At 52.3% G+C, this 12,972-nt stretch overlaps 1 protein-coding gene across 1 annotated transcript; it reads left to right on the top strand.

Moving 5' to 3' along the window:
• The first annotated feature begins 1,014 nt into the window (after positions 1-1,014).
• SYT8 (synaptotagmin 8) lies at positions 1,015-5,691 on the top strand. The gene is made up of 9 exons (XM_027724097.2): positions 1,015-1,075; positions 2,590-2,707; positions 3,081-3,238; positions 3,384-3,479; positions 3,710-3,877; positions 4,117-4,284; positions 4,476-4,593; positions 4,980-5,113; positions 5,202-5,691. The coding sequence occupies exons 2-9, from the start codon at positions 2,602-2,604 to the stop codon at positions 5,433-5,435; spliced, it is 1,182 nt and encodes a 393-aa protein (XP_027579898.1). The 5' UTR covers positions 1,015-1,075; positions 2,590-2,601; the 3' UTR covers positions 5,436-5,691.
• The last annotated feature ends 7,281 nt before the right edge of the window (positions 5,692-12,972 follow it).

Raw genomic sequence — 12,972 nt, forward strand, 5'->3', positions numbered from 1 at the left:
ATCATTCCTGCAGCATCTCCTGCTCCTGGAGGTGATGCTTCTCTGAGCAGCAGGAGTGCAGGGCACTTGTGAGTAGGGTTGTGGTTTGGATGGCTGAGGGGCAGCCCCAGCCCCTGTCCCATGGCTGGGCACCTGGTATGGCAATGCCTTGGTGGTCATGTGAAAATCTGGCAGGACCGGTGAGCCAGGGTTGTGGGGCAGAGCTGGGACAGGTCTGGTTTCCGGGACATCTCCTCCCACGACTACGTCAGCCATCAGGCACTGGCAGTATTGCTTCCCGCTTCTGACACCACACCAAATTTACGTGGTGATAAGGCAGGTTTTGGGCAGACTTTGCTGAACTGGCAGCAAGGGAAGAACTTTACAAGCATAAATTTAATGCAACAGGGATGCCCATGAAATTGCTCCTGGCTATGTGCCTAGTGTTGCACTCGTTGGCACTTGGGGGATGAAGCCACTCAAGCAGTATTCCCTTACCCTGTCTGTCCTCCCTGATGTGTTGGAGCAGAGCATTCCTGTTCATCCCCACTGCTGCACACATTTCCAAGGCCCTCACGTGGTGCATGCCCTGTGGGACAGTGAGCTGGGCTCTCCAAGTACAGAGCTCACCAGGAATGGATACAGTACTGCACCCATCCCATTGCAAGTGTCCATTCTCTTGTGCTAAGTGCCTGCAGCCACACAGTCCAGCCCGGCAGGGATAACTTGGAGAAGTGAATTTCCCGGTGCACAGAGCTGGGCAAGGATGCCCATCAACTTCTCGCAGGCAGGAGGGCAGGTTTTGCTTCCTGGTCCAGCAGGGAGTTCCCTACTGGCTTTTCGCCTGCATGAACACTGCTTGGGTCAGCGGTGAGGTGGGGCTGACAGAGCTGCTGAGGCCACCCGGTTCCTGAGCTGGCAAAGCAGACTTTCCTGTTTCGGCTGTGCAGTGCAGTCACCATCCCTTCTGCACCCTCGGCTCCACGCCCAGTGGGGTCCCATCTCACCCCACAGCATGTCCCTGCCACGCATGGTGGCTTGACCTGGATCCTGCACAGCAGGGAAGGGAGACTGAAGCTGAGAAAGATACTTGTTGGTAAGTCTGGATTTGGGAACTCAGTCAGCACAGGGTGGGAGCAAGAATCAGGATTCTCCCAGACCCTTTTCAAGGAGCATGGATGCTCAACGGTCCCTGCAGACTGCCCACTGAAACTATGCTGCCTCTCCCAGACTGCAGCAAGGCTGTAACTATCATTCCCAAAATGGTGGCTCAGATCATTCTGCAGGGCTGGGATGAGTTTTTTTTAAACAGGGCTAATGTTAGACTAATGTGGGGATCTGGTGGCAGGCAAGAAGTACTGAGACAACTAATTCTGAGCTGGGTGGGTGCCTGCTCGGCTGAAACTGCAGGCACCTGAAACTGCTGAAACTCTTAAATACCTGAGCAGAGCTTCGGGTGTCCAATGGCACAGATGTCCCAGGTGGTACTGGACAAGTCACTTAACCTGCACCTCATTGTCCCAGCAACAATGCCACAGGGATGACAGCAATTCCCATGTCTCTCCAGCCCTATGCCCACATGCAGCAAAGCTCACTGCTGGAAAAATAAAAGGGTCTTGCTGGCTTTGCAGGCTCAGCAGAGGGAAGTGCAGATGTGATTTCTCCCCAGGAGAACCCCATGCAAGGAGCACCTTGGAATGGGCAGAACGTGGGTAGAGTGCAGGCAGGGTGAGGTGGTGTTGACTGCTTGAGCAGGGACCCACGGGGATGCAGGGCAGGAGGCTGGGGCTGCCAGGGCAAACAGGCACATACCTGCCAGCCTTGCTCACAGCAGTGAGGCTGGGTGCCACCCTTGCCGTGGTGGCTGCAGACGCTCTCACCAGGCAGCCTGACTCCTGGCACATCTCTCCTGCTGACGCAAAAGGAATTTCGCTATGAGGAAGCACTAATGCTAGAATAAGAGCTTTGCCATGGGGAGAGCAGTGCTGTAAAACCACCCTGCTTTAAATTTCAAGCCTTTCCTTAAGCTGTGTCAACGTTGCCATGTGCACAGATCAGGATCACAGAAAGTTTCCAAATCGCTGTGAACCCAGCATGGTGGTGCCACTGCCACCAGCAGCGAGGGCAGCAGTCCTGCTGCAAGCCCAGGAGCCAACCATCCTGCCCCTCAGCCCTGTGAGAGAGGGGAAAATAGCCAAAAAGAGGTGTTAGCTAGTGATGGGGCTTTCCTGGAGCTGAGCAAACCCTTCAGCTCATGCTCAAAACCAAAACAGGTCTTGGTTTTGTCCCCTACAGACGGGCGACTCCTCAAAAAACCACCAGAAAACTCCCTAATCCATCCCCCTCATCTCTCTCCTTTCAGAAAGCAGACTTGCAGGGATATGAACGAGAAGGCTGTATGCGAAGGGCTGGCTGGCGCAGAGCCCTCCCTGCCCGCGGCTCCCTCCCGCTCCATTTCACAGCTCATTGCCAATGTGGCCAAGCCCTAACCGCTTACCCTGGGCTCTGTATTTTAATTGTGTTTGCTCTCGTTAGAGCCCTGGGCCACGGGCAGCACAGGTGCTACTGGAAAGGAAATCCCCACCCTGTTAATTTTACCTGTGTCCCCAGGTCACGCCAGCCATGGCAGTGGCAGCCAGGATAGTCAGGACTACGACCTCCCCGCATGCCAACATCACCACCACAGCTTGGCCAGGCTTCTTGGACAGCTGGCTTAGCCGGATCCCATGTGAGTACAGCAGCTCTTGCCCTACTCTCAGGCAGCATTATCTGGTGGGGCTCCTGGACTCTGAGGCTATGAGGCTATGAGGACTCTGAGGCTCTCTCCCTCCAAATCCCTTTTTCTAGTGGGGTCCTTCAGGGTGGGGATGCTGCAGAGCGGTACCATGCTGCTCCAGGAGTGCAGGGCATCCTTGCTGCTCATTTGGGGAATGGTCTCCAGCTGCAGCCTCCCTGAATGGGGACTGTCCAGGAATATAGGGGCAATTTTGAAAGTACAACTCCTTAATGCTGAAGCACCAGGAAGGGGTTTAAATGCACTCCATATGTATTGCTTGGTTTTAACTGTTCTGTCCAATTCCATTCCTCGAACATCACACCAGTACCCAAATGGGCGCTCATCACCGTGGCTGTGGCAGGGGCCATTCTCCTCCTCCTCTTCCTTATCTGCATCATCAGGTGCTGCTGTGGCAAGAAAAAGCCCAAGAAGAAGGAGAGAATCAGCTTGTGCCCTGTCAGCAACTCAACCACAGCCAGCCTCGTGCGTCCTGCTTTCCCCTCAGTCCCACCTCCCTTCTCCCTGAGAGGTTTGCTGCTGCACTTCCCAGTCCCAGGGATTGTGGGAGCACGGCATGGCGGGGACATGGCTGAGCACATCCTGAGGGTAGTGTTGCTCTCTGCCACAGGTCCAGCCTGAGATGGAGGACCTGGAGCGAGGAGTGGAGCAGATGCGTCGAGGAAAGCTGCAATACTCCCTGGAGTACAACTTCCGCACGCAGGAGGTGGGGATGTTTGTGGCCATGGCACAGCAGGGAAACAGCTTTGCTCTTGCATGATCCCTTTTTGCTGTCCACTGAGGTGGGCCCAGGTTTCCACCTGGCTGCAGCCTGCCAGCTCTCATGCCCACATGGTGTGAAGGCGTCCTCCCTGTTGCACTCGCTTCCCACTGAGCCCTCAATTGTCTGACCCTGTCCTCCTCCACCCGGTGACCTTGTGCATCACTCCTTTCAAGCTGAAAGTCGGTGTGAAGCAGGCAGTTGAGCTAAAGGCCATGGACAGTGGAGGCACATCCGATCCATATGTGATCGTCTACCTAACGTCTGATATGAAGAAGAGATACGAGACCAAGGTTTACCGCAAGACCCTGAACCCCATCTTCAACGAGAGCTTTACTTTCCAGGTAGAAAACTACAGCCAATGATGGCTTTTTGGTCCCATCAAGAGTGTTGTTGCATAGGCACTGCTCCCTGGGCAAAAACCTCTCCAGGCAGGGAGATGCTTGTGCAAGCAGGATGCTTGTGCAAGCAGGATGGGGAAGAGTCAGAGAGAAATATCTGTTATTGCATTGTTACTGCCACATCCCACGGGGAAGGGCTGCCACTGAGGAGTAAATCCTGGCTTTTGGGTCCTCCCCTGTAGGTACCCCAGGCAGAGGTGCCTGAATGCACACTGGTGATGCAGATTTATGACTTCAACCGCTTTGCCAAGCATGACATCATTGGTGAGGTCCGGCTGCCCCTGGCCAGTGTCAACCTGCAGCACGTTATCGAGCAGTGGAGTGAACTGGCGGCGGCCAGTAAAGTGGAGGTCGGTCCTGTTGGGTGGGAAACTCTGCCAGGAGGGATGCACTGTTGCTTCACTTGCCACCACCCCAAGAAGCAAGCCCTTAGGGGCAAGCACAAGAGTGGGGGAGACTCGGGAAACCTGGGGCCTGGTGTCATAACCCCAGGCAAGCTGGGTCCTCTGCCTGGTACTAATTGCTGGCATCACTCCATCAGGAAGAGCAGCTGGGTGAGATCTGCTTCTCACTACGCTATGTCCCCAACACTGGCAAGCTGACGGTGCTCATCCTGGAAGCCAGGAAGCTGAAGCGAATGGACTCTCATGGACTCTCAGGTCAGCTGGGGCTGCTGTGCTCAGATCTTCCTACTCCTGCCCAGGCTTCAATGATGGTACCAAGAGCTGCAAAGCCTTGAAAGCTCTTGGTGTTAAGACCTGCTTCCTGCTGCCACCACCCTACCCAAACTTTGGCTGACTCCCAGCCTTCCCAGCACAGATACTCCAGCTTTGTGCAGAGCTGGAGATATCTTCCAGATGTTATGGCTGGATTGTACAGGAAGCTTGTGGCAGGAGGAGGTGAGCTCTGGGGTGGCTGGCTCACCATGAGGAGTGACAAGTAGATGCCATGCTCTGCTTGGGAATGGCTCAGGGAACCTGTTTCGTGGTTGAGCTTCTCAGTCAAAAATTGTCACTTGTGCCAGCTGTGTCCTCTCTCTCCTCAGATCCTTTTGTCAAGGTGCATCTCATCCTGAACAGGAAGAAATGGAAGAAGAAGAAGACAAGTGTGAAGAAAAACACCTTAAGCCCTTACTTCAATGAGGTGTTTGTTTTTGAGGTGCCTTTCAATCAGATCCAGGTGGGTTTCCCTGCAGCACCCAGGGCTGAGCAGGTCCCCACTGCAGCAAGCCCCCTCCCACTGACCCTCTTTCTTGTGTCCCCCCCAGAATGTGGATGTGGTCATCTCTGTCTGGGACCACGACAAAGTGACCAAGAATGAGCCCATCGGCAAACTGTTCCTGGGCTGTCGAGCCACAGGCAACCAGCTGCGGCACTGGTCCGACATGCTGTCCAACCCACGCCGGCCTCTCGCCCAGTGGCACATCCTGCAGCCCCCCGATGTGGTTGACAAAGCCCTGGGACTGAAGTCTCACCTCAAGCTGCCCCTGGCCTCCAGATAGTGGGGGTCTCCTTCTCCACCCATGGAGCAGGATGGTGGGCTTGTGGAGGAGAGAGGGGCTTCTGCTCAGCAACACCTTGGTCCCAGCTCAGTGTCAGCAAAGAGGGCACTGGGACTCCTTTTGGCTAAGAGATGATCTGGCTGCTGGTGCAGTTCATGCCCTGTGTAATGCCTGGGGTGGGGCAGCTTGGTATCCCAGGGCAATGCTGGACATGGAGCAGAGGATGCTAGAGGAGATGACATGGGCACAGGAGCCAGCTCACCTCAACTGCTCATGGGCCGGGGGCAAAAAATACACAGAGCTTCAGGCTCATGCAAAAACACTGAGTCCATTGATATTTATAAAGCAGAGGATTAACTTTATGGTGGCATGGGTGGGAAGTTTCTTTGGTTGTGAATAATTTGACAAGAGGTGTGTTCTTGGAAAGGCTTTACGTGTCCTGTGAAGGCTTTTAAACAAGACCAAGATGTTGAAGCACCTAAGAGGCTTGAGAGGAGAGAAAGAGTAGAGGTTGGTGAGGAAGGTTTTGGAGACATAGGACTACGTCTCCAACAGAGAGCTCTTTAGTGCCTCTGCTTTAAACGTCCTCTGTGTCCTGGCTAGAGGCTAAATGAGGCAGCAAAATCACGCACTGATTGTCCACGTGGCTTCACTCTTAGCTCATTCCCAGCCCATGATGATTTGTGCACTCTAAGATGTCAGTCAGGCTACGGGACTCATCAGTGAGCATCCCCATGGACCACACAGATGAGGATGCACAATGTCAGGTCCATTCGCCCCACACAGCCCTACAGTAGTGGCACAGCAAGGTTTGCACCTCTGGCACCTGGAGGTGCTGCCAGGGTGGAGGGGCTGAGGCTCTTGCTTTCATAGTGTGATCACACTACCCTAATAAGGCTGGGTTGCAGCCCTCACGTCACTCCTGGGCAGGTTTCGTGTGATCTGGAAGGTTTTTGTGGCCACGTTCCTGCCCTGCCCTGCTTTGTGGGGGCAGGGTGGGGGCTACATAAGTAAAGATCACTCCTAGGAGGATGAGGGCATCAGAGCCGTGCCTCTACATGCCCTTGATTACACTACAGTTTGGGGTGGCTCAAGAGCAGCTCCTCTGAGCCATCTGCAGGAGGAAGCTCCTTGGATTGGGCTAGAGGAGGAGGAAATTGCTTTTGCTCTAAAATACTTCTGCTACAAAGCAGCCACAGCACACACAAGATCTGGGCTCATATCTCAGAATTTTGGCCCAAAAGACAAAGGTCCTTTTCACCACAGGGAGCTGCAGGCACAGTGCTAATAGCTATTGCATGGACTGTGGAGGGGAGAGAGCCCAGTGCATTAATGAAAAGCCATTAATATTAAAGAGCGGTTAATCTGCGATTACCCAGAGCTCCACGGAGCGACTATCCAAGAGTTAAACAAACACGAAGCTGAAGAAGATTATGAAAACTCTCGATAGAGATTAATGACCTGATCTTAACCATAAAAACCTGCTGTGTCTGCTCCATGATAAATATTCTCCAGGCTTCACTGTGGCCGTGAGGAGGGAAGAAATGACAGGGTGGTTTCGAGATGACTAACAAGTGAAGTGTGGCTTCTGCTGGGGAAACAGCATCTGCTGGCAGCCGCTAATGAGATGGAGGAGGAAATCAGTCACCTGAGAAAGACTTGTAAAGGGATGTTTTAAAGCCTCAGCCTTCAGTCTCAGCCTAGAACAGGCTGTGCAGAAGGGAACATCTCTGAATTGGGTTTGGGGTCCAAAATTTACTGCAAGGCTGGTTTTTGGTGATGCTATGTGATGATTTAGGGCCATGCAGGACCCAGAAAGGCTTTTGGAGGTGTTTGGAACAGGCATTTGTGTGTGCACGTGTGTGCGTGCATATTTTCTGGTTCCCCTATTTTGAAGTCAAAGCCTTGGGGTTCACTGCATAATTTATGGGGCTGGGCATAAAAGCATGTGCATATTACTCCCAAAACAGATGCAGTTGAAGAATGTACAGGGACATCACCTCCTTGAGAAACATTACCCCCTGTACCAGTGCCTGCCCCTTCTCTCTCCAGCTTTGGCCCTGCTCAGTGCCTGAACTGAGTGAGCAGAGCTGGTGAGGCAAGCCCGTGGTGTTTTTAGGGGGAAGACCAGGGAACCCGGAAGCGAGCACCCAGCTGGACTGGCTCCGGGCAGCCTGGAGTGAGCCTTGGTGCAGTAAAACTCAGCAATCTGAGTTGTTTGTTCAGGAGGGAGAGGCGAGCACGTGGGGATGTTCTCCACCTAGCTCCAGTTTTTAATGCACCGCCGAGGCTGCTTTTTCCCTCCGTCATTGCTTTTCCTTCTCAATATGCCTTGTGCGTTTACAACAAGGCTTTGAGCACTCTCCTCCTCTGGCAGGATCCTCTTAGTATCTGCTGGCAGCTGTTTGAAGCAGGGCTGGTGGATCTGGGCTTCATTTCATGGCTAATTTCACCCGAAATGAACACAGCCTGCTTGGGAGCCTGTTCACAGGAAGGCAAACAGCCCTGTCTTGTCTGCAAGCCGTCTCCTTTTCACCTCCCTGTGGCCTCAGCAAGGCTGGTTGTCCCTCATTCACCAAGGCCAGATGTCTGACTATCTTCTACCTGACCAATGCTGCTCATGCACTTGGAGAGTGGAAGATGCAACAGAAAGAAAAGTTAAAGGAGGGGGAAAACAACCCCTCCTCAGCTTGTGTCTGTGCTGGATTCCCATGTCTGCATCTAGGGGGCAGGGCAGGTACATGCTCTAAAAGCTGCGTGTTTCTGTCTTCTGGTCTGTGGCCCTTGTTAGAGCCTCACCAGCCAAGATTTCTTCTCCTGGAGATGGAGCGTGTTTGCAAGAAGGGGAGAAAGAAGCAAGAGAGAAACCACGGGCATAGAGCCAGCTGGTAGCCAACTGGTGGCTGGAAGCTGGGGGTGTCTGAGTGGCTTTTTCCAGGAGGCAGGAGCCAGCCTTTGGCTGATCCTGCACCTCAAGGGCAAAGAGGGGTTTGCTGGTGGGTTAAGGGGGACAAAAGTAGGTATCCAAAGCCAGTCTGCATGGTGCAAGGTGCCCAGGTAGTGGGTGTGGATTTTGTCACTCTGCACTTAATTAGAAGCTTTGCAGGTCGGTGTCAAGGTGAAAAGCAGGGCTCGGGCCAAGCAGAGGTCTATTAAAGGAGACAAGAAGTACTGAAAATTGAGATGTTTGCTATTAAGATTCATAATCTCAATTATTTACATCTAGATCCAAGACTTCTGACCTCCAGAAGTCGCTCCCAAAGTGAATTATTCCCATATTCAGTGATTTTTATGGTATTTGTCCCTGCACTTTAAGAAATCAAATGGGAGAGCTGCACAAGGAGAAGGCTGAGCCTCATATGTGCTTGCAACCAGTCGTCTGCCGTGAGATAAAAATGATTACAGGCTGTCATCATTCGGCCTGGGTATGGACTGGCTGTCCTCCAGCTGCAGATTTCTTGGCTAGTCTTAGAGTTTTTGAGAGCTGGAGAGTATCTAAGCTCTTCTCACTAGGAGCAAGCATGCCTGTTTTACAAATATGCCTTAGCTAGCATCTTTATATCTTGCAATTTTGTGGGCAAAATGGGTACTTTGTCCTGCATGGGTTTTATTTTTTAAAAGCTCTAGCTCCTGGATTCGTGGGGTCTTGTGCAAGTTTGCAGCTTTTTTCTTTTAAAGCACGTTTGTGGTTGTTTGTGTGCTTGTGTAAACATATGAGGAAGCCTCTCAGCTCAATACCCAGAAGCGAAGTGGGAGGGTGGCTGGCTTTTGATTGAGGCTCTTGCAAAGGAGCGGGGCCCTGGCAGCCACTGGCCATGCCGTGAGCCCGGGGTTTTCCGTGGGAGGCTGGTGATGTGTGATGGGGAGGTTTGCAAGCTGGGTGGGGGGAAGGCCAGCACCCCTCAGCTGGCACAGTCAGTGGTACAGTCAGGGGGCAGCTGCTGGCCCCCGGCCCCCTGCCCTTGCCTACAGCAGCAGCACTGCAGCAGCACAACACAAGGCAGGAGGGACAGCTGCCATCAGCCAAGGGGTGTCTGGGAAACTGTGGTAGGAAAGAGGGCACTGGGAAGGGGTGCTGGGAAACCATCCCTGATTGGGATTGATGGCAAAGGGGTGGAGATTGAGAGGTCATGCCTGGGTGCTGGGGTCTCCAGGGCCTCACATGGGAGGGAGAGAGTGGGGGCTTTGTGCTGCAGCCAGGAGCAGGGTGGGGGAAAGGAGAGCGGGAGGAGGGCTGTGGGATGGTGTGCTGCTGCCTTTCTGGGTGATTGCTTCCTCCTCTGCCCCATCCGAGTCTGTTGTGGATGTTACTCTCAGTTTCTGAGAGAGATGCAAGGAGCCCTGTCCCTATTCCTATCCTTATCCCTAGTCCCCTTTCCTTATTGCCTTTTTCCTACTCTTTCCTCCCCCTTTATCCTGCTTGCTTTTTCCAGCCCCTTTTCCCTGCCCTGACTGCTTCTGGGTCTGTTATATCTGGGACTGTTCCTGCCCCAGGTTGGGCTTGTTTTGCTTCTGTATATGGAGGTATTTTTAGGACCACTTTACATCTCAATGCACCTTGCCCTGCCATTTGCAGGCAGGCAGGAGAATCTTCCTCATGGGGTTAGAAGCTTCCTGCCCCAAACAGTCCGGTCCGAGGACCAGGAATGATAATGGATGTGTGGAGGTGCTTCCCGAAGTTCCATTTGAACTTTGTGGACATACCTGGTAAAAACAGACCTCCCACTGCTCCATACTTCAAGCATAGGCAGGATGGAGCCCAGGGAGAAGCAGCACAAGGATTTCATAGCTTTTATGCTGCCAGGCAAGAAGTGCTCCCCAAAGAAATTCATCATTACGGGTGAGTGGGTACCCATCAGTGATGACTTGTTGCATGTCAACAAGATGGGAGTTTCTCAACCAGCCCTGCTGACTTCACACAGAGGTGATGAAACCTCTGTGTGAGGTTATTGGCACTTATTGCCATTCAATTCGAGCAGAAACAAGAACGAAGTATGTTAGCAAGAGGAGTTCAACTGAGCTTGAAAAGAGGCCTTGGCCTGCAAACAACCCAACCCACATCTTATTTTACGTCCTGTGAGCAGCATCTGGGAAGATGGTAGGTTTGCAAACAAGTGTTTCATCACCCTGACATCACGCAGACATTGCAGATATCCCTGTCTGAGCCCCAAAAGCCCTCTGTAGGAAATGGGCACTTGGAGCTGTGAATCAGTCATCGTTCCCTTAGGAAGAGAAACATTGTACCCTTGGAAGAGCCGGTGAAGCCCATTGCCTGTGAAGACAAGGAGAGGTTCATCTAGGGTGGAGACCTGCCCAGCTGGCATCTGGTTTTGCCCTAGATAGAGAGCATTTTCCTCTTAATTTACATAAAAGACAGAGCAGTTTAGACATAGAAGCCTGAATTTTGGCATGAAGGGTGTCACTTAAGACAGCCCAGTTAAAACACTTGGCCTTGGTGTTTACTCTGGATGGGACAAGGGGTGTGTTCACATCTACAAAGGCCTCCACTGAAGGATTCTCTGCTTTGGATGCACTCATCCCACACCACCCCTGACTTTTGCACATGTGCTAAACTCAGGTCTGGCTGCATAGGGGAAAATTCATGTCTCAGATACCCCCTGAATTAAGCATCTAGGGGTGTTCTTGAAAGATGCTCATTGGGGTTGGGTGTTGAGTTTTCCTGGCTCAGCCCCCTTGTACTCTGAGCTCATCCCCTCCCTTCCCAAGCCTGACAGAGAAGCACCTCCAGAAGACCTTCCAGAGGCCCATCCTCTTGCAGCTGTCTTCTCCCATGGCTCTCTGTGTTGTCCAGGTAGGTGAGGCTGCCAAGGGTCTTTGCAGCTGACATCTTTTTTGAAAAATTAGGTGTCTGGGATCACACAGCATTTACAAAAAGCCAGTGTGTTGAAATAGATAAATTCCAGAGGATTGTTCCTTGCATGGCTACTGGTTTGTAGGGTAATTTCTGACCCTGGGGAGAGAAGAGCTTTGTGATTTATTACTGTTTCTCTTGAGCTCTATGGCCACTTTTTTTTTTTTTTTTAACTAACACCATATTCTTGCTGCTGCTTTGTTTTGGCACAGAGAGCCTGAAAGACCTTTCGAGAGCAGGGACATGTTTCAGCCATACTCATTTGAGCACACAGAAGTCTCAGTTTGTTCTCCAGACATGTTCTGGGTCATGTCCTAATCTTAACCAGGCTTTGAGGATGCACATACAGATGAAGGATTGTGATCAGGTGTTGGGTCACTTCAGTAATGCTATCCAGGGGCAAGCTTGGTGGTAATTCCACAGGGATCACCTCCTGGACACATCAACTGCTGAAAGCCTGAGCATGCACCAGCACTGGGCAGACGTGTTCACTTTCCAGAAAGCTGCCAACTCAGCCTGGGGTCATGGAGAAAGGGCCACGCTGTGGCAGAGTCCAAAACTTCTGGTCCTGGGCAGAAGTGGGAAAAGCTTCTGAGAGGAGTGAGCTGTGTGCCCAGGGCTGAGCTGGGATCCAAGTGATCCTAACCCTGGCTACAAACACAAACTCTCCATCGCTGGAGACTGAAGCCCCTGTGTGCTACTATGGTCAGAAGGGGCTTCATCCAGAGGCATTCTCTGGTTTTTGCCCTCTCCCTGAAGCTGCTCTTCCCCTCTTTGTGTTTTCAGTTTGAAATGCTGTCCTTCCTCCAGGCTCCAGTTTGCAGTGAGTTGCAAACACTTCCAGCAGCACCAAAGAGTGTCCCTCTGAAATGGAAGGGATCATTAAAATGCCTTGTTTCTCTTCAAGGCCAGTGCTTATGCTGAAAGCATCCCTATGTTAGTACTTATGGGTGACCATATGGAGTGATTCTGTTCCTTGTCCAAACTTGGTGATGATAAAAGTGAAGTGCATGAAGAGAAGGGTGGCGATGTGGTGTCCGTAGTCCTGCAACTTGGCAGGATACCCTAGTCACTCTGCTTAGCATCATCAGCAGGAGGGAACAACTGCTCCAGCAAGCCAGCACCCCAGTGCTGGCAGAGTAGTCTGCAGGTCCAGGCAAGCCTTTATGGCATGTCTGTACCTGTCCCAGGGCAAGAGGATGGCTGGTTATGTGCAAGGTCTCCAGGACCTCTAGTGTCTCTAAGTGCTGCTCTGGGCAAAGCCAGCTACCAGCTCATGTCTCCTTGCATGTGCAGCTGGAGAGATGAGTTTCCATAGTATCATCAGTCCTTTCCTTTATTTTTTTTTTTTACAGGTGGAAGAGACTGAGAGCAGAGGGTCAGCCCATAGCATGGGGTCCCTGGTGCAGGCCCACAGATCCAATTCCACCCCTGCTCCTCCCCTGCTTTGTTCAGCAGACTCCCCTTCAAGACCAAGCTTTCCAGTCACTTCTCCCTCTTCTTGCCACTGCTGTGGGGCTCTGAGTCTGATTCCAGCCCCCTTCCACATGCCAGCTCCAAGAAATCCCTCAGGGGGAGCTGGAAGAAAAACCCATATCCCAAGGAGTCCACTGGTCAGAAACCTGCACATTGCCCCTTCACAGGACCTGTTATCACTCAGATAAC

This window comes from Pipra filicauda, unplaced genomic scaffold, assembly GCF_003945595.2.
Source record: "Pipra filicauda isolate LSUMZ 115617 unplaced genomic scaffold, ASM394559v2 scaffold222_size1277272_pilon, whole genome shotgun sequence".
NCBI classification, from domain to species: Eukaryota; Metazoa; Chordata; class Aves; order Passeriformes; family Pipridae; genus Pipra; species Pipra filicauda.

Excerpts from the sequence above, each read along its gene's own strand:
- SYT8 (XM_027724097.2), top strand. The coding sequence starts at position 2,602 with ATGGCAGTGGCAGCCAGGATAGTCAGGACTACGACCTCCCCGCATGCC. Across the intron at positions 3,239-3,383 it reads ACTCAACCACAGCCAGCCTC|GTCCAGCCTGAGATGGAGGA; the intron begins GTGCGTCCTGCT and ends TCTCTGCCACAG. Across the intron at positions 3,878-4,116 it reads ACGAGAGCTTTACTTTCCAG|GTACCCCAGGCAGAGGTGCC; the intron begins GTAGAAAACTAC and ends CCTCCCCTGTAG.